The 26,019-nt window shown below is 37.8% G+C and overlaps 1 protein-coding gene across 1 annotated transcript in view; it reads left to right on the top strand.

Annotated features, from left to right (window-relative positions):
* Positions 1-25,813, top strand: part of ASB3 (ankyrin repeat and SOCS box containing 3) — a 96,966-nt gene extending 71,153 nt beyond the window's left edge. Inside the window, exons 8-10 of the mRNA XM_082851530.1 lie at positions 2,931-3,188; positions 8,256-8,389; positions 24,093-25,813. Coding sequence (XP_082707656.1) covers positions 2,931-3,188; positions 8,256-8,389; positions 24,093-24,298 — 598 coding nt within the window. The 3' untranslated portion in view covers positions 24,299-25,813. The remainder of the gene's footprint in view (positions 1-2,930; positions 3,189-8,255; positions 8,390-24,092) is intronic.
* The last annotated feature ends 206 nt before the right edge of the window (positions 25,814-26,019 follow it).

Below are 26,019 nucleotides of genomic sequence, written 5' to 3'. Positions count from 1 at the left end.
ACTGTTAGATTTTGGTTTGATATTATTATCCCAATTCTACCAATTACTAGCTTGACTAAGCTCCAGTTTTTACATCTAGAGTGGAGATGATAATAAAACTTACTTTTTAGGGTGATTGTGAAGATTAAGGCAAATCTTCGGTGTAACACATTTAACATACCATTTATTCTGGTACAGAATACATACTCAATAAAGTTTTGTTATTATAGGGAATTATGTGCACATGTTCCTCTCACATTTAGAGATGTATGGTTGGTTTATCTGTGGCCTTGTCCTTAAAATTTTCTTAACATGAGCCACGTCTCGTTGCTATATTCGAAACTTGAGTAAGAAAGCCTCTTGGTTTTGTAGTTTTATTCTAAACAGAAAAAAGGCTCTCTAGCTATCTGTAGCACTTAATCTGACAGGGTGCATTTAGGGCTCCCGTTTACCTTTGTATTGTATAGCAGAAAAACTGCTCTTTAAGAGCTAAAGTATTTATGGTTAGGCCATTGATGGTTTCAAATTGCTTGAGGGAAGAGTTTAGCCAGTCCCTGAATTGTACATGTAAACACAGATGCCTTGAAAATTAAGTCTTCTTGAGAATTATGTATCACATTTGTAATGAGGCAATGTCTTGAGCTTTTCCCTCTGTTTACCTACATGTTTACTGGAATGTGTTCAACAGTCCATATCATGTGTTGATTCTTCTGTAGTGGAATCAGCAAGTAATAACTGTAGTAATAACGAGAAGCTAGTTAAATGAGGTCGAAGTAGTTGAAATAAACCAATTATATTGGTTATAACTGTTTAGAACCATCGGTCAGAAGTATCAATATATCCTTTAGCATTTCTTGTAGTGCAGGACTGTTGGCAACAAATTCTTTCAGCTTTCCTGTATCTGAAAGGAGCCAGAAGAAAAAATACATGCATACAGGGTTCTTTTCAAGAACACTGATATGAATGATGGGAGTTTCCTGGAACAAATAGCAATATGGTAGACAGACAATGAATTTACTACTTTTTATAAAGAAATTTAAGAATTATAGATTTTTCTTTTCTGATTGCTATGCATATTATTAATAATAAAGAGAATTACCATTTAATCTTTTAACTGAAGAAAAGAGCACAAATTGGAGAACAAATGAAATAGATTTACAAAAATTTACATGGGGTAGGTGACATTTTACTTACGTATATAGTGTTTTAACTGCCTTAAAACCTTGATTTCAGGTTCTATACATAAGTCCTCAGAAGTAGGAGGTCTCACATGACAATGGTTTAAATGTTTTATGTTCATTTTCTCTTATTTTTATGACTTTATTATGTAGAGTTCTATAATACTATGATTAATGAAATATTTCTTTTTTATTTCTAGTTATTTAAAATAGCATTAATGCCAGTTTCAGAGGGAGACTAATTTTATTCTTGCATATTTTCTTTCATAGTTGTGTGTGTAATGAACATACATGTTTATTGAGCTTTGTTACAGTTAAAATTATATCATAAACAGTTTTTAAAATGTGGTCACACAACCATCAGAATTGTAGTTTTTGACGACTGTCATATTTTGCACTTACTGCTCCTCTGTTAAACATTTAGGTAATTTCTGTTTTTTAAAAATTTGTTTTTAAAAAATTATAGACAATACTATGGTTAATATATTTGTGCAAATAGGTATAATTTCTTTTTTATTTTGTCTCTTGGATAAATTCCCAGGATTTATGTTCATTATATTGTATTTTAATTTGTGTGGTATTTTACTTTACATATCATTTTATTTTATAAATACTTACATAATGCTAGTTCTGTGTGCCAGAAAGTTTAAATAACTTGCTCAGAGTCACACAGCTAGTAAGTGGCTGAGCACTCTGGCTCCAGTCTGTGTGCTCCTTATAACTTTGCTATGAAACCTCTTTTGATGCTTTTTTTTTTTTTGGCGGTACGCGGGCCTCTCACTGTTGTGGCCTTTCCCATTGTGGAGCACAGGCTCCGGACGCTGGGCCATGGCTCACTGGCCCAGCCGCTCCGCGGCATGTGGGATCTTCCCGGACCGGGGCACGAACGCGTGTCCCCTGTATCGGCAGGTGGACTCTCAACCACTGCGCCACCAGGGAAGCCCTCTTTTGATGCATTTTGCCAATTAGCTCTCTCATAAAAGGGTTACACTTATTTTCAATCATTTTAACCACAACTTAGCAGTATTGGATGATAATGTTTTCTTTTTTAAAGTAACCAATTCAATAGGTATAAAATGATAACACATTTATTCTGTAAAACACTTTATAAAGAAGATTAATTTAAAAATCTAAAGCTGTAAGTTAAATTTTTGTTCATTAAAAAAAAGCTTTTCTATATGATTGCTTTTTACCATTAGAAATTTAAAAGTAAGAGGGAAATTGACTAAGCTATTGTTGAAGAAGTGGTATCTTGGAGATTCCTAGACTGAATCATCTGTCTTTAGGGACCAGTCACATTGTTTTATTAACTTTGTTTAGCAAGTATTTTGTATTATGGATACTTAATTGTGCAAAAAAATCACAATTTGAAAAGAGTTTTCTACTTGTCAATGATAATTTTAAAACTTAACTTATTTAAGATAAATGTTTTAAATTCTAAGGACACGACTTGTTCATAGTTGGAAACTAAAAACCATGCAGAATGGTGTAAATTAAAAAGTAAAACCCTCCCTTTCCTCTGGTCCACTAGTCTCAATCCACTAGACATGTAAAAATCATCCACTATCCCATTTGCTATTCTTATTTTCCAGTTGTAACTACTGTTAACTTTGTAAGAATTATTTTTTTAATGTGAAAATCTAACTTCTCTTCTCTTCCCTTCCCTTCTTTTTCCTTCCTCCCTCCCTTCCTCTTTCCTTCCTTCCTCCCTCCCTTCCTCCCTCCCTCCCTCCATTCCTTCCTTCCTTCCTTTCTTTCTTTTTTGTGGTGGAGCTGTGACTTCTTTGGAATTGTGAATATTCTTTTGAAATATGGAGCCCAGCTAAATGAACTTCATTTGGCATACTGCCTGAAGTATGAGAGGTTTTCAGTATTTCGCTACTTTTTGAAGAAATGTTGCCCATTGACATCATGGAGCCACATATCTGAATTTATAAGTCATGCAGTTAAAGCACAGACAAAATATAAAGAATGGTTGCCATCTCTGCTGCTTGCTGGATTTGACCCACTGAATCTCCTCTGCAGTACTTGGTAAGAAATCCTACCATGTGGACTTTACTCTTTTTGCGTGAGTGTACTACCTTTAATTTCCCCCGATTTCTTGAGATCCCTATGTTGGGAGGAGGTTGTTATTGTGTGTGTTTTGACTGTGATGGTTGGGTTGGGGTGAAGGAATTGGGGGGGCTGCTAATGGTGAGATTGAGTGTAAGGATAGAGTCCTGGAAAAAGGTCAGAGGTGGCTGGAAGGGAGTAGAAAGGAATGGGTGCCAGTGAACCCTCCTGAGAGAGTTATTTCTTCTACTTAGGCCATCCCTCACGCTGCTCTTAAAATGTCTGTGACAGAATGGTTGTAGCTGCTTTGGAGATTTCTAGCATCCCTTAGTCAAGTAGATTGAATACTCCTATCCTATAGCAACTTGTCTACTTGAACTTAGTCTCCCTCAATAAATACTGATTTCTGAAGTAGCTGAGTAAATAACTCTTTACCTCAAGTGGTTTCTCAGAAGGGCATCCCCTATGAGTGATTATATGAAAGTTGAGTCAGAAATTTTCTAGGGCAAAAGGATAAAAACTGTTTTACCAACCTTTTCAAGAGTTATGTGTCTAGATGGACCAAGAAGGTAATTGTAGCGGTGAGAGAACTCTTTTGGCCTGATAATTCGAGTCAAATGAGGAAATAGAATAAAAGTCTCTAGGAATATAAAGAGCATAAAAATTAAATGTATTTTATGAAATTTCAATGAAACATCTAGAAGATTTCTTTTTTGTGCGTCAAAAATTACCATTTACCAAAATAATGTTTAGACAAATACTGAGATTTTGGATTTCAGCAGAAGAGTGCTCTGATATTTTGTTATTTAAATTTTGCTTTTCAAAAGAGGTCCTCTTTGGTATTCATGCAGGCAACACTAGTGGTTCCTACTTGTACATTTTGTTTGCATTTCTGGGACTCCATCTTCTGCCTGGTGGCTTCTCCATCTGTAAGTGAAGAACATATCTTTGTTTGGCAGGATCCCAGTAATCTCACCTTTTTATTATGTCTGCCATAATATAGAATTCAAGAATTTTCACTAAGCAGAGGTTTTATGCTTAGGACTATCATTCCTTTCTGATACTAAATGTTTCAGATATGTGGCTTATGAGGAAAAACTGCTTTCTGGTAGGTGGTTTGAGGAATATAGAAGTAAAGCAAAGTTTAGATACATGTTCTGATCTCCACTTTACTTTTTGTTTATAGTTTCCAGTGGTTTGAGTACCCGATTGTATTTACTTCTGTCTCCAGCAGCTGATTAATACATAGTTATCTGTCAAATCACTCACTGTTGCAATTCCCTCTATACCATTTCAATAAAATTTTACAAAAATCCGTTGTATTTTTTAGATAATTGAATGAGATTTAAAAATTATTGACAATTCATTGAGAAATCTAATTTTTAAATGTTATTTGTGCATGTTTACTTGTCCTAACAAATCCCCTTTTACATGTGCACACACACACATACACTCAGTACTGAGATAGAAACGCTCACTAATGAATGCTATATCTAGCTATTAACAAAGCTATTTAAATACCCTTAACTTTTTACTTAGTGAATTTTATTGTCGTGTCTGGGCTCCTGACAGCTAACAGCAGTTACCCCTCACCGTTCTAGGATTCACTCCCCAAAATGCTACTGTAAATCCAACCAACATGTTAGATAGCTGTGGGCAGTTCTGACAGTGTGTTTCCTTTCCTCTGTCACTTCACTTAGTGCTTATTCCCAAGGCACCCACTTTCTTCTCAGCCATGCTTCTTGTGTTTTTCTACTGAAGATACTAACTCGACTCCATATTACTTGCCCATTACTTTCAGCCTTCATGCTCCATTCTGGTTTCTAGTTTATTTCTTTAACCAACACTTAAAATATTGCCTGATACACAGTAGGTACTATTTTAAGTTCTTTTTTTTTTTTGCGGTACGCGGGCCTCTCACTGTTGTGGCCTCTCCCGTTGCGGAGCACAGGCTCTGGACGCGCAGGCTCAGCGGCCATGGCTCACAGGCCCAGCTGCTCCACGTCATGTGGGATCTTTCCAGACCGGAGCACGAACCCGTGTCCCCTGCATCAGCAGGCGGACTCTCAACCACTGTGCCACCAGGGAAGTCCTATTTTAAATTTTTTACTATTAGCTCATTTAATATAAAACATAGTAGATACCATTATCCATATTTTATAGAGGAGGGAATTGAGGCACAAAGTATTTAACATACTTGCCCAAGCTCACACAGCTAGTTAGTGCGAGAGCTTAGGTTTGGACTCAGGCTGTCTAATAGTGTAACTCATATCTGTCTTTGTAACCCCTGTGCTATGCTGCCTTAGCCCTGTGTATCCCCAGGGATATGGTAGTTTTTATCACTTAATTTTAGGGATTCACTTAATCCCTTGCCTAACCTAGGGGGATCTGGGCCAACTTTTCTTGCTCTTTCCTACTCCTAAATTAGGAAGAACCTATTCAGGGAAAAAATTAAATGTATCTTCTTTTCCTTTCCTCCTCAGACAACTACATAGACTGCTGGAAGGAAAGGGAATTTGCTTTATCCTCCCAAAAGGCTTTGTAAAATATACTCTCCCATCCCTAGTTCTTATACAGGGTTCCCTTCCCCCCATGTGACTAGCCCATTTGAGAATTTTTGTGGTAATAAGCCACTGGGTTTGTGTTATATTTATTGGATGTATTAGGATAGAAAAGAGTTAATAAACCGTAAACTACAAATTAGTTTGTAGTAAATTGTAAAACTTCAGCTATTTGAATTGAGAACGCCATTTGCATACATTTTATTCTGAAGGAGTAACTTTAGTCACTTTATATTCATTAGAAAAAATACGATGGAAATCGTATTAGAAAAATACGATTTCACTTTAGCAATAAAAATGCTTAACATGGTCAAATTTTTGCTTACTGATCTTTTATTGAATGAATAACGCAAGTGTTTACGCTGAATGTGATGAATGTTTTGCTTTCTTTGATCAAATTTACATTCAAAGAGCTGTTATAAAATAATTATCCCATAAAAACGTCAATATGTTGTTAAAGTGGATTTTGGTTATATCTTATTTATATAACATATAAGTCTGTTGCTTAATCTTTGTCATGTAAATTATAAATGTCTTTCCTAGGTATTGGTTGTCTTAAACAGTCTTTAAAGATGTATCTGGCTGAATAATTGCCTGTCACAATATAATCTGCAGAGTTGAAATATTTTTTCAGCTTTAAATGCAAGACTAGGTTTCCCTCACACCCCCAATGCAGTAGATGAATGATAGAAAGTAAATGTCATCTGTGCATTTAGTTGATTAACTGTCACAGGTTTATGATTTTACAACTGCTTTGTACAACGTAACAGTCAATGTAGTACAGTAGCAATACATTTTCAGTGCCATTATCAGCATTGGTAAAATAAACTCAACATTATATTAACTAAAGCTGTGTAAATAGATTTATTTCTTATGTGTGTGTTTAGATAACTGCACAAAAATGACTTTGTTTTTGGCCACAGTGAGACAGCACATTAAGGTAGAAAAATGAAACCATTAAAAAAGAAACTAGCAACCAGAACCAAGTAACCTTTGGTGTGGGGTTCCTAGAAAGTGAAGGAGGTTGTTTGCATTTGAATATATTTTATCATTTCACTTATTCTCAGTATTTTCTGATAAATCGTGACTTCACTGAGAGCTTTGTGAGAAGTAAAATGTTTCCCAAAGCATTTGTGCTACAGTTTAAGTTCTTCCTTATATAAGTTTGCATATTAGAGAATTAAGATTTTAGGAAATAATTTTCATACTCTCTAATCAGTCATTTCAAGGATACTTTGACCCTGAATTACGAGAAATAAGTTGTCTTTGAGATGACAGGTTTAGAGTATTATTCAGTTTCTTTACTTCTATTTTCCCCTTATTTTGTCCTTGCTCAGTAATGTCTCCAAAAAAGTGACCTTGAAAAGAATTTCTGTTTTTGAAGTAATCACCAGAGACCCTAATGATTTTATTTTTCTTCAAACAATGTGATGGTAGGGGAGTATCTAGTTGAGTACAAAATAAGTATCTTATTAGAATTTAGAGTTCTCTTTAAGCTTTGACTAAATTTCATGTGTACAATGTTATAAAGCCCACTGAAAATGTAATACTGAAAATTTCAAACCAGTTCTAGTAATATCAAATATTTATATAACATTTTATAGTTTTAAAAGTCTGTTTACTATATTGTCTCCATTATTTTCATGAATAGTCCCCTAAAATAGGTAGGTTAAGTGTTATTCTCATTTTAGAGACCAGGATCTAGGGCTTAGGTGATGTTAGAAATCAGAGCTTTTCTTGGGTCAGTGCTCTTTCTATTAGGATTCAAGTGCTTATAAAATTTGGGAAGTCTCTTTTGGGTGGGTTGGTAGGAAATATGACATTATTTTTAAAAAATAGAAGGAGAACTGCTTGTCTTCAACAACTTCTTTCAGTTCTTAAAGACAACTTATTCTGATATGTCCTTTAGAGCCGTATCTACAATATAATGGGAAAGGTTCTTATAGGAGAACAGTTGTAGTACATCTCTGAGAGCTGGTCAGAAACAAGCCATCTCTCTCATGCACTCAGTTTAGGGACAGCTTTGGGTGTTTGGGCTTTATCCTTTCAGAACTGTTAAATTATGTGTCTGTGAGGATGACCAATCTAGATTTGGCAAGATGGTCCATTTGGGAGGAAATAATGGCAAATCCACTAATGACAGTGACACTGAATCTGTCTTTTCTTACCACTGCTGCTGGGGAATGGGAAGGAAAATTCCTACCCTCTGTAAGAGTAGTAGGTCATCCATTGGACAACATTGTCCAATCCATTGTCATCCATTGGACAACAACATGCACAGTCACTTGAGTTTCCTGTAGCAACTATAGCTGATTTTTCATGTCCACTGAACTTGCCTCTAGTTTCATGAATATTTTCTATGCTGCAGTTCTTTGTCTGCCTTCCATATCAAGATGTTGTAAGAATACGTTATGTGGTGTTTGTTTTCATGGTGAACCTTGGTGTATTTTGTGTCTAATTTTGTGTTAATATCTTGCCAATATAGGATTGACTCAATCAGCGATGACATCCTTATCTTCACTTTGGAGTTTACTAATTGGAGGAGGCTTCCTCCAGCTGTTGAAAAGATGCTCTCTGCTCGTGCCTCAAACTCCTCTTGGACTCTACAGCAACATATTGGTAAGAAAGCACAATTTTCGGGCTTCCCTGGTGGCGCAGTGGTTGAGAGTCCGCCTGCCGATGCAGGGGATCCGGGTTCGTGCCCTGGTCTGGGAAGATCCCACATGCCGCAGAGCGGCTGTGCCCGTGAGCCATGGCCGCAGGGCCTGCGTGTCCGGAGCCTGTTGCTCCGCAACGGGAGAGGCCACAGCAGTGAGAGGCCTGCGTACCGCAAAAAAAAAAAAAAAAAAAAAAAGCACAATTTTCAAATACACTTCACTACCTTTTCTTTTCTTCCTTCCTTAGCTATGTTGTAATTTTAAGTGATAAGAGTCATTGGAGAACATATATTAAATTGGGCATCATTTTCTTTTTTTAAAAATCTATTTATTTTTGGCTGCGTTGGGTCTTCGTTGCTACACACAGGCTTTCTCTAGTTGCGGTGAGCAGGGGCTACTCTTTTTTTTTTTTTTTTTTTTGCAGTACGCGGGCCTCTCACTGCTGTGGTCTCTCGCGTTGCGGAGCACAGGCTCCGAACGCGCAGGCTCTGGACGCGCAGGCGCAGCGGCCATGATTCACGGGCGCAGCCGCTCCGCGGCATGTGGGATCATCCCGGACCAGGGCACCAACCCGTGTCCCCTGCATCGGCAGGCGGACTCTCAACCACTGCGCCATCAGGGAAGCCCAGGGGCTACTCTTCACTGTAGTGTGTGGGCTTCTCATCGTGGTGGCTTCTCTTGTTGCAGAGCATGGGCTCTAGGTGCTCAGGCTTCAGTAGTTGTGGCATGTGGGCTCAATAGTTATGGCACACGGGCTTAGTTGCTCTGCAGCATGTGGGACCTTCCCAGACCAGGGCTTGAACGCGTGTCCCCTGCATTGGAAGGCGGATTCTTAACCACTGCGCCACCAGGGAAGTCCCCTGCATTTTCTTTATGTGGGGAAAGGATGGGACTGTAAGGGAGGTCATAGTAATTTCCTTCAACACAAATCATATCTTGATTTATAAGTTTAGCCTAAGGAGCGTGTAAAGAATAGCAGGTGTTTACTGATATATTAATGATATCCTTTTATTTTTTAGTAAAGGTTACACAAACAAAATTGAGTCCTAAAAATCTTGTTAGTGAATATTTAATTTGTGGTTAGAAAAATGCTAAATGAATTTTCCTCTTTGGAGTGTGTGTTGATTTGTGTTCTCTATAGTATTTATCATCTCTAAAAGGAAGTATCACCATTCTTTATCATTATCTTTTCTTACTGAATGTATGCCAGTGTGTTGGTAAGATATAACTATGGAGGTGAGCTGGGAGGAAATTCTGTGAATTGATTGATATTTTAAATTACTATTTTAAATTATCAGTTTACCCTTGCTTTAAAGAAAAGTTTTTAAGCTAGTTAAAAAAAATAAAGAGGGTACAGTAGAAGATTTTACACAAGGAAACCAGATTAAACTAAACTTAATATATGCACAGTTTCTATTTACTTAATATATGCACAGTTTCTATTTACTTATTCAGATTTATTTTAATCTATTTTGTTAACCAGATTATGTCTTAAGTTGGGAAAATTATTTCTTCACTGCTATTTTTACATGAAATGTGACTCTTCGTAAAACATATTGAATAGGTTTTTAACAAGTGAACTTACACATATGTAGAAATGTCTTCTAATTTCTTGGAAGATTACATTTAAGTAAATATTCTCAATCAAAAAAAGACATTCAGGAAAATATGCTCTTGAACTGAGGTGTATTCAAACTGTCAGTGAGGTTTCTTGTTGAAGAAAAGAAAAAGTATAATCTGGAAGTCTCTGAGCCTTCCAGAACAGAATTTCTTTAATGATAATGTTAGAAAACTCACATGCATGTGAGAATTGCATCTGCTTTTGCTAATTATGTATGTGCAGTGGCAGGAAGTATCTATTTCTTAATTGATAGAATATGGGGCAATGGATTTGGGAACAAAAAGTCAGAAAGAAGGAGAATATGCCGAATGGGAAGATTATTGCAACCTATCAATTAGTAAAGGTATGTGAGAGTTTACCTTAAAGACTCTAACATATGGCAAGTTTGTCCAGATGAAGGTAAGAATTGTGCATGAGTACATTATCCTGCAGTAGACTAAATCCATCAAGGGCTTCTTGTTTAATTAGGCACTAGGTAGAGCTTGTGTAGGATAATAATCATCATCTCTTAAGAGGATTTTATTTTGGCTGACAAAAGCCTTTTTCAAAGGTGTTAATGTAGCTAATGCTTTTCTGGTCTATTTCTCTTGCCAAGGCCTCTTTTCTTGGTTCCAGTCCCATATATCCAACTGACTTTTGGACATCTCCACTTGGTGTCCCACATTCTGACATATCCAAATTTGAATTTATCATTTTTCCTACAAATCCTGGTGTTCCGTTTCCTGGTTCAGGATGTGAGGTGGTTTGGGAGTGCTGTTTACCAAGAAAGTGAGTTATCCCTGGCAGCTCTTTGTTATTTGTTTCATCCATAGTGGAGGTTTCAACAGGGGTGATTTTGCCCCCCCAAAGGGGATATTTTGGTTGTCACAATTGGTAGGGGTGCTATTGCCATCTAGGGGATAGAGGCCAGGGAAGTTCTGCTAAATATGCTACAGTGCACACGACAGCCCCCCACAGCAAAGAGTTATCTGGCCCGAATGTCACTAGTGCCCAGGTTGAGAAACCCTGATCCACCTTGACTCTTGTGTTGTCCAGTGTTACAAAGGCCTTTTCTTCCTATACCAGGAAGACTTTTTAACCCTGTTCTTATTGCAAACTACTTAGGAAACACTTGTGTTCTTCCTCTTAGTTATATAGGTTTCTCAGAATATTCTTCAGTGGTTCCTCTTCTGCAGGTAATGGGAGCCATTACAATGCTAGATTTTAGTAAGGCTGGAAAGAAAAGATATGCCCATCTACTCAGTTGCCCAAGTTTCAAATGGGATTGTGATTCTCTTCCTTTCTGTAGTTCAAGGCTGTCTTGATGGTATCCAGCTCCCCTTTTTTCTTCAATTTTTAGGATATTCAGTTTCTGTGTGTTGGTCATCTGTACTCTCCCCTCCTTTATTTGGATTTTGAGGTGAGGATTTCTAGTAAGCAGAAGCATGACCAGGGTTTTAATACCAATGGAAGTGAGCACAGCAAAACAATTCTTTGATTACCTCTCTACATGTATGCTTTCACCTCACTTTCTCCAGTAACTTATCATGGTATTAAAAACTGCCTTATCAATATATTTCTTTTTTTTTTTTTTTTTGCGGTACGCGAGCCTCTCACTGCTGTGGGCCCTCCCGCCGCGGAGCACAGGCTCCGGACGCGCAGGCCCAGCGGCCATGGCTCACGGGCCCAGCCGCTATGCGGCACGTGGGATCCTCCCGGACCAGGGCACGAACCCGCGCCCCCTGCGTCGGCAGGCGGACTCTCAACCACTGCGCCACCAGGGAAGCCCTCAATATATTTCTTTAAATATTTTGGAAAAGATGCTTCTTGTGGCTCTGCCACTATTTGTAAGCCCCTAGATAATTTCAGCTCCCTAGCTTCTTTAGGTATACCATTATCTATCCCAAGGGAAAGATTTTCTCCGTTCTTTTCCTAAGCCCTTTTCAAGTCTTGGAGATGCCTTATACTCGCTCAAAATTCTGCTTTCCTCTCCCTTTTCCTCCTTAAGGGAATAGCAGCTTGCCCTTATAAATAAAAAAGACAACCAGTCTTGCTGCTCATCTTTTAATCATTAAGTCAGATTTGTCTTCAAAAGTTCTTTTGCTTTAGGAAGGAAATGTATACCAGGTAAAATTTACTGACTGGTTGCATTTAACAATTTTTTGATCACGTGCCTATATATACTTCTTAGAAACATCAGTTTAACTGCACATAGCAATAGACTTCTTAATCAAAAAATTTGCCAGCCCCTGCCCAACTGACCAAGATCAAGTCTAGGTAATTAATTATGTTCTTATGGATAAAAGCACTTGGCTTTAGTTTATCCTGAACCTTTAATGATCAAATATGAACAGTTCTATCCAGAGAATTACATGTATCTGGATCGTACAAAGGATCCTGTAATGGCTCCTTGAAACTCTCTTGATCTATTCATTTCAGTGTTCCTCTGCTTTGTTCTAAACAGGATTTAAAACAGTTTATACATATAGATTATCACAAAACAGTAAAACAGAAGTTAAAAGTGAAAGCAGGGACTTCCCTGGTGGTCCAGTGGTAAAGAATCCTCCTTCCAATGCAGGGGACGCTGGTTCGAACCCTGGTTGGGGAGCTAAGATCCCACATGCCGCGGGGCAACTAAGCCCACGTGCCACAACTGCTGAGCCCGTACGCCTCAACTAGAGAGCCCTTGTGTCACAAACAACAGAGCCCACGTGCTCTGGAGCCCGTGCGTAACAACTAGAGAGAGAAAAAACCTGCATGCCACAACTAGAGAGAAGCCTGCACGCTGCATTGAAGAGCCTGAGCGCTGCAACAAAAGATCATATGTGCCACAACAAAGACCTGACGCAGCCAAAAATAAAAAAATAATTAATTAAATATTTTTTTTAAAAAGTGGAAGCAGAAGAAAAATATGGAGTCAGGGAAAGCTTATCATGGTAATCTGAAACTTGTCTATGGATACTCTGCAAATTTGGCTGACTGAACTCTAGTTCTTGACACTAGGTTACAGAATTCATAAGATAAAAAACTCATTGCTCAGAAGTACAGATATTCTTGGATGTTGTGATGGACAGTTTCCTAGGCAACATCTTGGTAGCCATGGCTTCTTGGAATTTTATGTTACCAGTCTTCAGTGTGGACTGTTGCTGTCATACCAAGGTATAATTCAGTAAAAGTAGTTCTTAAGTGGGCCCTGGTTCTCAGGTCTCTGTTGCTCTGACTTGACCAGGGCTAGATTTATAATATCTGGAGGGATGGATGACCTGTGTGCACTTTTGAGCAGTTCTCTCTAAATATAGTAACACTCCACTCAATTTTTAATAAGCAGTAGTGAGCAGTGAGTTCAAAATTAGACTACCTAAGAAGTAGCAGAGTGTAGCTATTTTGTCTTGCAGATTGAGTTGAGAACACATTTTTAAGAGACAGTTGATCTCTCTCTTTTTTTTTTTTTTTTTGTGGTACACGGGCCTCTCACTGTTGTGGCCTCTCCCGTTGCCGAGCACAGGCTCTGGACACGCAGGCCCAGCGGCCATGGCTCATGGGCCCAGCCACTCTGCGGCATGTGGGATCCTCCCGGACCACGAACCCGTGTCCCCTGCATCGGCAGGCGGACTCCCAACCACTGCGCCACCAGGGAAGCCCGAGACAGTTGATCTTAAAAGCAGAGGTAAAGGGCTCCCTGGTGGTGCAGTGGTTAAGAATCCGCCTGCCAATGCGGGGGACACGGGTTTGAGCCCTGGTCTGGGAAGATCCCTCATGCCGCGGAGCAACTAAGCCCATGTGCCACATAACTACTGAGCCTGCGCTCTAGAGCCTCTGAGCCACAACTACTGAGCCCGTGTGCCACAGCTACTGAAGCCCACGTGCCTAAATCCTGTGTTCTGCAACAAGAGAAGCCACCGCAATGAGAAGCCTGTGCACCACAACAAAGAGTAGCCCCTGCTCGCCACAACTAGAGAATGCCTACGTACAGCAACAAAGACCCAGCGCAGCCAAAAAAAAAAAAAAAGAACCTCGTTAGTAATTACCTTTCATCTTTAAAAATTGAGCATGTGACCTTCTATTTGTAGAGTAGGAAACTTTGACCTCCCAGATACTAGCCATGTTATGGCTTAAGCGAATCATGCCTTGATTAACAGTGTTCTGCAGGCTGCCCTTATTACTGGATTTAAGAGCCAAGCTTTTTTTTTTTTTTAAGAGAAATTTATAGTTAACTTAAAATTTTAGTAAGGTTTCATCTTCCCATTTATAATTTTATAATTTTAGCTTCACACAGCCTCTTATAAATCCAAGTGGTGGATTTTATTTTTTGTTTGTGTCTGTGTGTATGTGGTGGGGAAATCCTTACTAAACTAGGTACCAATGAGTTGTATCCACATTTGCTGGGACATTTTGCTGGTAAAACTACTTTTATTTTGTCAGCAATCTATTGATAAGCTAAGAGAGGAGAAAGTGTTGCTCTAGAGCAATTAAAACAATTTTTTTAAGTGTCTTAGGTATTGGGTCACCAATATTATTTGAAAGCCCATTTTACTCTTCCCATATATGTACATTAGATATGTGTGCTGGCAGACCCCTGGGACAGCTATATCCTAATTAAAAGAAAATTATTTTCCATATCCCAAATATTTATTTTAGGGATATGGAAAGTTAGGACAGAAGCTTTGGAATATTTATTTTAGGGATATATATTTTAGGGATATGGAAAGTTAGGACAGATATGGCAGTTAGGACAGAAGCTTTAATTTTTGATAGCTTGTTCATTTGAGAACTTTTAAGCACTCATCTGTAATTTTAGTTAGTTCCAAATGTGGACCATAAGCAGAAGTCGTTAGTGAAGAGAATCTATCATGTAAATATTTCTGTAGGTGGGCATTTACAAATCTAGCTGTTTATATTCATTAATTCCTTAGTAAGTGGGTTCTTTAATTATGTGTCAACTATGTATCAGATACTGATTTAGAATCTGTGAGTGAAAAATAAACAGTTCTCTAGTGCAATGGCTAAAAAGGAATGATGCAGGGTTATGGCAGAATTTTCTTTTTCTTTTTAAGGTGAGAGAGGCCTGAACATGTTTTATAAATTAAAGGGTCTCAGTTTGTTTAAGGAAAACATTAAAGATATGGAGATAAAAGCAATAGTTTATATAATAAGATTTCAGATAAGCCGGAGGAAGGATTAGCCTCAAATAGGCCCCTTCTTTTGAGAATAAGAGAGATGAGGGTGGGGTGGATGTAGATAAGTTTATAGTTTGAGTATTAGGAGCTCAGAGAAAGAGAGCCTAGAAGATCTCCTATTTTTACTTAGGAGTAGGAGGTAAAATCTTGCTAAAAAGGAAACTGAAGTGAGAGTTTGGTAGCAGAGACTTGATTTACAATGCTTGTTGTGGCAAACTGGGAACCAGTGAAAGAGATTTGCTGAGCAACACTGAGGGCCCAAGTGGAGGTTGGAAGTGGTATAGTTCATTCATATGGTTATATGGTAATTTTTTCCCAGCATTGCTTTACTTTCTCTGTATTGGAAAGAAGGAAAGTGGTTAGATTGATCTGGGGGTTGTCAGAGCAGGTACAGAAGAATTGATGATAAAATAAAATAGCATCAGTGATGGGCCCATGAACGCCAAATAAGAAAAGAAATGAGAAAGAAAAGGGATCTGATAAACCAGACGGCAGGAGGAGTTGGGACCCGAGGTCTCAATGATATTAACGATCAGGTGTAGTGGTAGTAAGAGAGAGCACACTCTGGAAGGATAGTAAGTGGTGTATGTTGGAATTTAAAGACAGAAAAATGTGGGTCTGAAGGTGGTGCAGAAGAACTGTGAGAATGCTAAAATTGCCACTTAGACTTTATGATAAGTGTGACAAGGTGTGGAAGAATGAGAAAATTATATCTTAGAAATTGGTCAAGGAAGTAATTTGGGGGGGGAGAATCAGGCTTCTGTGAGGACAAGAGGTGAAGAGAGTGTTCTGGACAGTGTTCTAGATGAAGGCAGATTTGTTTATGATAGAATATAGGGGTTCCTGAGAACTTTATGGAAAGGTATTCAAGGGACTTAAAATTTACTTTATAATATTGAACTTAATTTTTTCTTATTGTCTCAGACTGCTGTGTTATATTATAGTTCCCTAAACAAGTTAGGGAAATGAAGAATGGATTTTTATTTTCTGAGAGATCCTGAGACCATGATTCATTCTTTCATTTGATTACCACAAGAAAATGCTTAGGCTAGATGATTTTACTTAATTTTCAAGTATTCCAGGCTCCAGAGAGAGGCATCCTAAAGGTGGGAGAGAGGAAGATGAAATTGCTTATCATTGATTAAGTTCCCTTTCACTTTATCTTTTCTCTAATAGTGAGGTAGTTGTACAAATTGAGCTTTCATCTTTTTTTTTCCACTTAGCACACATGGCCGAGTGCCTTGTACCTACATAGCTATATGGGTTAGGTTTGCACTTCCCAAAGTGGGTGACCTGGCACCCATACTTCTGGTGTACCTTAATGAATTGTAGTTCATGTTTGACTGTTCAGTGGACCTGTGATTACATCATCTAGTTTTAACCTAACCAATTCTCAAAAATTGGTCAAGCGGCTTTAAAAGATTCCTGCAAAAATAACATGTTATGTGGATGATACTAAAGGTACCAATACAAGTGAACCAACAAAATAATCATAGAGCTACACTCCTTTTCTTTTTTTTTTTTTTGCGGTACATGGGCCTCTCACTGTTGTGGCCTCTCCCATTGCGGAGCACAGGCTCTGGACGCGCAGGCTCAGCGTCCATGGCTCACGGGCCTAGCCACTCTGCGGCATGTGGGATCTTCCAGGACCAGGGCACGAACCCGTGTCCCCTGCTTCAGCAGGCAGACTCTCAACCACTGCGCCACCAGGGAAGCCCTTTTTTTTTTTTTAATTTAATTTATTTATTTTTGGCTGCATTGGGTCTTTATTGCTGCATGCACGCTTTCTCTAGCTGTGGTGAGTGGGGGCTACTCTTCGTTACAGTGCACTGGCTTCTCATTGCAGTGGCTTCTCTTGTTGCAGAGCACGGGCTCTAGGGTGCACGGGCTTCAGTAGTTGTGGCACATGGGCTCAATAGTTGTGGCTCATGTGCTCTAGAGCACAGGCTCAGTAGTTGTGGCGCATGGGCTTAGTTACTCTGCGGCAAGTGGGATCTTCCCAGACTAGGGCTCAAATCCGTGTCCCCTGCATTGGCAGGTGGATTCTTAACCACTGCACCACCAGGGAAGCCCTACACTCCTATTTTTATCAGATAGTCATGTCATATGATAAAAAAGCTGACCACCCAATCTGAGCTGACGAGAAGTTCAAAAGTATCAAGAAAAATACTTAAAATATGGTTCACCTTAAAAAAATAAAATAAAATATGGTTCACCTCCACTAATGTTAACAGTGAGCCTTGATGTTAGTATGTAGTGTGCATTGAGATATTAGGTGATGAAAATATCATAATCAGCAAGACACTCTAAGCATCCAGAACATAAAGACAAACCCTGTGATTTTTTCATCAATATTTAAGTCTTATGTTGCTCAGTCCATTATTTTTATAAAGTATACTAAACATAATGACAGATGCTTAGAGCTCCTTTTAAATTTGCTTATTCAATAGTGAAAAGACAAAAAGTTACATACCGTTGGGGAAATGCATGTTCTTGCTGCCACAGTAAAACAGACTGAAATAATATGGGGACAAAGTAAAATGCATTTCTTATTAGCAAATATTGTCGAAAGGAGCATAGAAAATATCGCTAAAGAGTTAAAAGAATAAAAATATAACCTTGCAAGTAGGAAGGATGGTATACTAAATTGGAAGAAGGTATATAATATTTATAACATGTCTCAGCTTAGGGTTGTTTTAAGATTATGTTTCAGTAAGAAAATATAAATAATGTTACTTTTCTGAGAGCCACTAAAGGAAATATGCACCAGAAAGAATATATTTGCAACAGTAATGACTTATTGAATAGAAAAATGTTTTTTGGAAAAGCTGTGTAAGACTGCTGATGGAGTGGCTTACTTTTCTGTAAATGTGAGGAAATGGAGATAACATCACACATGAAAGGAGTTTATTGCATCATTAATAGTCAGGCTAATACAGGAAAGGAGTTGAAACCAGAATTGCATGAAGTAATACTGTTGTGAATAATTTTATAAAAACATGACCTTTAAAATATATATATGCTTAGTGAAATAAACCATTACAGAAGGACAAAAAAAAAGAAGAAAATAAAATATATATAGTCTTTGTAGTACTTTATGATGAGATGGGAGTGACCATGATTATTGTTTATACATGCAGAGATTTGGTCTTTATCTTGTGACAATATAAAAAAGAATCCTTGAACTTAACAATGAATTATATACTTTTCTTTTGCAAAAATAATACTGTTCCAATTTTCTTAACCTTTTTTTTTCTTGGTAATAAATAGCTATGAATAGTATGAAACCTAGTACATATTTTCTAAAATTCTGTTGATTTAAGGTAAAAATGATATTTTAACTGAGTGAGAAAGCAAACTACTTTCTGAAAGAAACTTTGCTACGGGGAGATGATTTCAAAAACAGATGCTGGGAAATATTTCTATTGTTATGTGATTTTCTTGCCAAAAACAATGTGCATCACCTAGAAAGACTCTTGTATTGACACACTTAAAATACTTGGAAACAGTTTCCTTAGATTTTGAATGCATTTAATAAAAATGTGAAAAAACGAAACTTTGTAATTAGCTTGTAAACTGATTGATACCAGGAAAAATAGAAATTTACCAGTTGAATTTTGATAAAAGTTTTGCATAATTGCTAGATGAGATAAGTTAGTATCCTGATTAGTTCAGCTAAGCCACAAGGTACTCCTCCTGTTTGAATCTACATGGTTTTTGTAAGATATTTTTTTAACTACATCAGTAGATTGGACCTAGAACCAAATCTTGGACTTGCCACGTCACTACAAATTAAATTAGTGAACCTTAGTCACCTTGCTTTTGTTAAAATATTATTATTAACATATTTAGCAAAAGTAAAAAGGGTTTTATACCATTAATAGATAAATGAAGTTATTTTAAATATGTACCTTATTTCATTTTAGCTTATTCTTCTAATTTTATGTATTTTATTTGTACTTAGTGTAGATAATGTTAATTTAGTAGTATACATATATAATTAATATGTACGTAAATATCCATACATTGGGGTTATGTACTCAAAGACTTTTCACTAATTGGGTGTGCAGTCAAACAACATTTGGAGATCACTAGATTAGATGGTGCCTAGGATATGTATGGTATTTTACAGTTTATAAAATGCTTTTGCAAGTGTGTTCTAACTTGAAACTTATCAACAACCTTTTGATGCACAGGGGTGTCAGTTATGTTCATTTTATAGATGAGGTATTATTCCCATTTCATAGAAAAGGAACTGAAAGTCAGAGCATTTAAATGACTTGCTGCAGGTCACACAACTAGTTAATAATGGCTCATCAACTCCAACTCCAGGCTTATTACTGGGTGGTGCTTTTCCCATTCATTCCATTCATTGCTGTTCTACTGGTCATTCTTTAAGTTTTGATTTCCTGCCCTAATCTGTCTCTTATTTGTTCTTCAGAGTCCTCAGGTTGTTGCTTTTTAAATTTTGTCCAAGTTTTTAGTTGTAGTCAGTGGGAAAGAGAGAGTAAATTAAGAAGGACTGGGAAGAAAAGGATGGAACCATAAAGACATTATATTAATGATGATAATACACATTGTAGTAGATGGCCCAAAAGTCAGATAAATACCTTTGATGTAGAAAACCATGCAGAGGAACCATAGAAATAAAGTCTAGGCAGATACATCATTTGAATATTGGCATGAGGGCAGGCTAGAGCTGAATGGTTGTAGGAAATATAGATAATGGGTGTGTATGATGTACATGTAGTTCTGTGCTATAGTAAACTTGGCATTAACAAGAATAATGAATTAAGAATTGTGGGGTTTAGTCTGATCATTGTTTTGATTTTAGTACAATTCCATAAAACATATGGCCTTCTATTTTGATTGTTCTGTGTATGTACAACAAAATTAACAAAATTGAAGACTTTATATATATAGAAATGAATAGTTAAAAGTTGCTTATCTAACAGATCTAGAGATAACTGGGTTTAACATACTAATTTGAAACTGATTGGGTCAGAAAAGTGACTTAAAAGTATAGCATGGGCTTCCCTGGTGGCGCAGTGGTTGAGAGTCCGCCTGCCGATGCAGGGGACACGGGTTTGTGCCCCGGTCCGCGAGGATCCCGCGTGCCGCAGAGCGGCTGGGCCCATGAGCCATGGCCGCTGGGCCTGCGCGTCTGGAGCCTGTGCTCCGCAACGGGAGAGGCCGCAACAGTGAGAGGCCCGTGTACCAAAAAAAAAAAAAGTATAGCATGGTTTCAGACATCATTTTCTAGACTATGATCAGTGCCATAATGTAGGAAAAGAGAGATTTATTTAAGAAATTAAAATCTGATTTTAACAAATTTTCATGAAAGTTATGTTTTACATACAGCTTCTGGGCTATTCCATATTTTATATATATATATATATATATATATATATATAAAATGTATGATTCTTTAAATCTATTTTTTTAATTTATTTTATTTATTTATTTTTGGCTGCATTGGGTCTTCGTTGCCACATGCGGGCTTTCTCTAGTTGTGGCGAGTGGGGGCTACTCTTTTGCAGTGCGTGAGCTTCTCATTATGGTGGCTTCTCTTGTTGCAGAGCACAGGCTCTAGGCACGCGGGCTTCAGTAGTTGTGGCACGTGGGCTTCAGTAGTTGTGACACGCGGGCTCAGTAGTTGTGGCTCATGGGCTCTAGAGCTCAGGCTAAATAGTTGTGGCACATGGGCTTAGTTGCTCCACGACATGTGGGATCTTCCTGGACTAGGGCTCGAGCCTGTGTCCCCTGCATTGGCAAGCGTATTCTTAACCACTGTGCCACCAGGGGAGGTCCCATGGGCTTTTCCATATTATAAATTCAAGGCATGACTTGATCTTCTCTCAACCTGGTGACAACACATCTGGAAATACTATGCATCACTAAAACTTTCATAGGAATTTTGCATGCTTTGAAATATTGCATATACGATTATACAGTTCCCTTAGTATTTACTGGCATATTAAACTAAGATGGCACTGATGGGTATATTACTGTCTGTGTTAATAATCCATAGGTAAAAGACTCCCTCAAGTTCAAATGAATACAGTTCTTACCTCTAATTGTTCATCAGGCCAGCGATTTATTTTGCTCACAGGACGAAAACCAAAATGGTGCAGTTGAAATTGGAACCAGTAACTGAAGTAGCTATACCCTTTCCTTTTTTATTATTAAATGGAAAGATCTTCCAAAACTTACGATAGTTTCAGTGGTTTAGAAGTTGTTAGAGAAATATTTTAGGCTTATCACAGTTTAGAGAACCCTAGACTTGGGGTCAAATCATTTGGATCTAGTGTCAGCTCTGTTGCTGTATGATGTCAACACAGGCAAGTCACTTAAGCTTTCCATAACAAATGTGTATTGGTCCAGTTTGGCTTGATCACAGATGATTAAGCTTCCACACCCATGTCAGCATAAACAAACAAATGGTTTATTTAGTTGTAAAAGATAGGGCTGCAGTGATGTAGTCAGACTGCCTCTTAGAAAGGCTTGTCTGCACTGCAGGAGGCTGTGAGACAGCCAGAGGAACACTCCGCAGTCAGCCTGAGGAGTTGTAAGTCAGTGTAGTCTGTCAAGTTGGTGAAGCTGGAGAAGTGTTAAGGATTCCTTACCTCCGAGTGAGCAGCTCTCCTCCAGGTTACACAGCCATCCTTTGTCTTCCTTCTGGGTGTGTGGTAAGTATCTACATTAACAAAAATGTGCAGAATGAAGAGATTTCAATTTAACAGGATGCATATTAAACTCTAACCAAATAGGAGTAAAAATTCTCTTCACCAATCTCACTGTGATCCACACAATCTAGTCTTGTCATTTTCTCTGTCAGTCCCATTTGACTATGCTTATGGCATGCTCAGGGTTTGCAGCTGATAGGCCACTTTCCAGTATGCCAGCATACTTTGGCCCTACCAGCTGAGTCGTGTGCTTACCAAGAATCAGTTATGCTCATTTCCAAAACTTGTATTACATTTGTGCATACCCAGTGACATTAGGACCAATTATTGTTCCTGATCTCAGTGGGTGAGAAGGTTTCCTTAAGTGTAATAGTTGAACATGGGCAACCTACTTGTTGAAATTGAACCTGCTTACTACTCCTTTGGAAAACTGTGGAGGTTTGCAGTTTGAGCATGCTTTCCATGTGGTTTCCTGCTAATCTCTCTAGTGCTCCCTTTATCTGTGTTTTCTCATCTTAGAAGGGAGAATGATGATTCTTCCTTTAAGTTTACAGAAAAGGTTAAAATTTAAACAATATATAAATATGGAAACAGTGAAAGTAAATGTGCTATATATTGTAGATGCTGTAATCTTATTTATAATGGGGAGTCTATGTGACTCATGGTTTAAGGAAATACTCTTCTTCGACTCAGGTTTTATGTACAAAATCAGGTAACTCTGCTGCTTTTCTTATTTGGCATTTTGAAACACTATAGATTGAGGAGTTTCCCAAACCCTGAGTGAACTAAACTAAACTTAAACCAATAAGCTGAAACTAAAATGTAAGATGATGGACTAACTTCAGTGGTCTGGAAGATGTTAGAGAATTAGCATGTCTCAGGCCCTGTGGGTTATTACAGTTTAAAGAACCCTAGACTTGGAGTCAGGCCAGCTGGTCTTATATCAGCTGGGCTCTTGAAAGCGCTTGTCTCTGCTGCTCTGATCCTGGCCTGTTAATCATTGGTACATTTCACAGGGATTTACAAAAGATTTCTTGGACTAATAAAAGGCATTAGATTTGATTCACATAAAACCACTAGCTGTTTTTAGTGCTCTTGGTTTTCATGGACATTAACTTCTTTAGTTAACACTTTTCATCTTGGAAAACAAAACCAGTATCTTACGATTCTTAATCAAGCATATGTGGGTTATCCTTTAATTGGTTATTAGCTTTTGGCAGCAGTGGTTTTAGCATGTGTATGTACACATGCACATTTTGGGGTCATATGCACTTGAGTTTGAATCCTGGTCTACCATGTACTAGATGTATGACCTTTGAAAAGTTACTTAAGCCTCTTTTTTTGTGTGTTTTTTTGTTTGTTTGTTTGTTTTGTTTGCGGTACGCGGGCCTCTCACTGCTGTGGCCTCTCCCGTTGTGGAGCACAGGCTCTGGACGCACAGGCCCAGCGGCCATGGCTCACGGGCCCAGCCGCTCCGCGGCATGTGGAATCCTCCCGGACCGGGGCACGAACCCGTGTCCCCTGCATCGGCAGGCAGACTCTCAACCACTGCGCCACCAGGGAAGCCCTAAACCTCTTTTTAAACCTCTGTTTTCTTATCTCTGTGAGAGCATGATAATATCTACCTCACGGGGGTTAATGAAGATAAAAAGAGGATGTGTATCGACATACAGCATAGTAGGCATTTGATAGATGGTCCTTTTGTCTCTGTGTCAATTTTTAAATTTCATTCTGTATCATGGATAAAAAGAGCAAAACCTATGTAAGCTACATTTTTATTCACTTGAATGTGGTAGGTCTGGAGACTATTTGCAATGAGAGTAAGAGGGAAGTAACATTTGCTACTGTGTGCGCCTATCATTTCTAAAGTTAGATCACCCATTTCTTAAGTCCGAACTGGTATTGGCAGAAATTTAGAATTTGAACATTTAGTTTTATATGGCCCTGGGTACTGACTTTGGAATTTGTGGCCAGAAATCGGAGGAAGAAGAACCCAGTGAAGGCTGTAAAAAAGAATAAATAAATAAAGTTTATTTTGGTCATCCTGGCCCAAGTAATCTATTTTCAAAAGTAAGTCTAAGTAACATATCACTTCTCTTCTACTACGCAGACGTGGGGAAAAAAAGGGCATTTACCTTAATGTACTGTTATATCTTTCTGGTTCAAACATTTTAATCTTCCTTTTTTTGTTTGTTTCTCCAGCCTCTATTCCATCCCTGACCCACCTTTGTCGTTTGGAAATTCGGTCCAGTCTAAAACCAGAGCACCTACGATCTAACAGTTTTATCTGTCAGTTGCCACTTCCCAGAAGCCTACATGATTATTTGCTCTATGCAGAGGTTTTGAGGATGAATGAAGTTCCAGAACTGGCAGTTATTCAAGATGGAGAAATCAGTGAAGCTACTTAACACAGGTCATGTCTTACTCTGAAAACCACCAAGATAAGGAGCCATGGAGTACAAATTCTTCACGATTTTATTGTCACAAAAGATGATTTTTGTGTGGTTGGTTAGATTTTAGAGGGCAGTAGTTTAATGCAAATGTTTACAACTAAGCTCCCTGGTAAAAAAGTATAAACCTCACTAGTGTTACTTTATTGCAGTTTTATCATCAGTACACTTTATGTTGTAAATTACCTAACAGTTTTCTGCTTTATTCTGTTAATGAACTGTGGCTAAACATGGTGTATTTCCACCTATGATTCTATGTTTACCTAGGGCTAGTATTTAGAAGGGAATGCATAAAACTTCACTGGATGTGTATACACAGTGGAGTTAAATCTCTCTTATATTTATAAAAGAACTATCTTATATTCTATTCTCATCTCTTAATTCCGTTGAAATTCATTGGCTTTTCACAGGTAAACTCAGGGGAGAATTCTTTCTTTAAAGACTATAGAAAATGAATCATTTTGCTGTTGTTTTTTTTTTCCAGTTCCTTGATACTCTCTTTGGCTAAAAAAGATTCCTGTTTCTGCAAAGGCAAGAACAGACCTAAACTCAAAGATATGCTCAGTTGAAAAAAAAGAATTAGGTTGGTATTGAGATAAATGTGCATTTTACACAGTATTAATTAGGAGACTGGGAGAGACATTTCTGTGGTACCATCTTTAAAGAAAGGTATGTATTCCTGAGTTGCTCAGTATCAAATAAAACTGAAGCTCCATTCAGCCTCGAAATCAGAGGGCACCTTTGATCCTGTGAAGCAATGATTGCTAGTTCTATTAATGTTATAGTGGGTTTCTTTTTTACTATCTGGATACATTATCAAATAGTCCATGAAATTTAAACCTTAACATCCTAGGTTAATGAGACACTGCCTCATTGGTTTTGCAATTGCTCAATATGAATCTAGAGTCAGAGAGGACTGAACACCGTAACAGGTGAGCTATGTTAAGAGACTGTGGGCAATAGTCTTGAGAAAAAGGTTGTGAATGCATTAATGTTGTGATAGACAACTAGAGATGGGGTCCAAAGGAGGGCAAATATTCTGTCCTGTTGGGATGCTGTGACTTAAAATAGATGGGAGTGGGTTAGCCAGATTCATCTCTGATAGGCTTTTGCTATTTGGTAAAAGCAGTGATGACGGTGTACCAAATGATGGAGACATTAGGGTCCAGGGGGATGACTAAATTCAGCACAGATTAGGGCTGTAGTTGCTGCCTGTGGGGTGGGGAGTTTGACTGTAGTTATACAGGCAGAGATAAGGGTGGATATGGAAAAACAGGTGGAAATTCTGATAGTTACTAAATTCTAAAAAAGTATGTACTATGTAATATTTTTTAAATGTCTGTATTTTTCCAAACCCTAAGTCTCTGATTTTTATATAACCAGTTTTTTGTTAGAGTCCATTGTACATAGAATGTTTACATTTGAGGGTGAATCTTTTCATGTGTTTTTGTTCATGTTCAAATATGTAATAAATTCAACTACTCATAACTTACTGAGCTTTTATTCTTAAAAATCTCAAAATATTTCAGATACATTAAAAACCCTTAGTATTTAAAACATAAATGATTTTACTTACTGTATAAATGCATCTTTCTTTTAGACTATTTTATAATATAATATTTATGATTTTTATGACTAATAACAAGGACTCAGTGAGAAGTCTAATCTAAAATACCTGA

This window comes from Leucopleurus acutus (genome assembly GCF_964270905.1).
Source record: "Leucopleurus acutus genome assembly, chromosome: 12".
Taxonomy (NCBI): domain Eukaryota; kingdom Metazoa; phylum Chordata; class Mammalia; order Artiodactyla; family Delphinidae; genus Leucopleurus; species Leucopleurus acutus.
The sequence above is the reverse complement of the archived record's forward strand: the minus strand, read 5'-3'. Positions and strand labels throughout refer to the sequence as shown.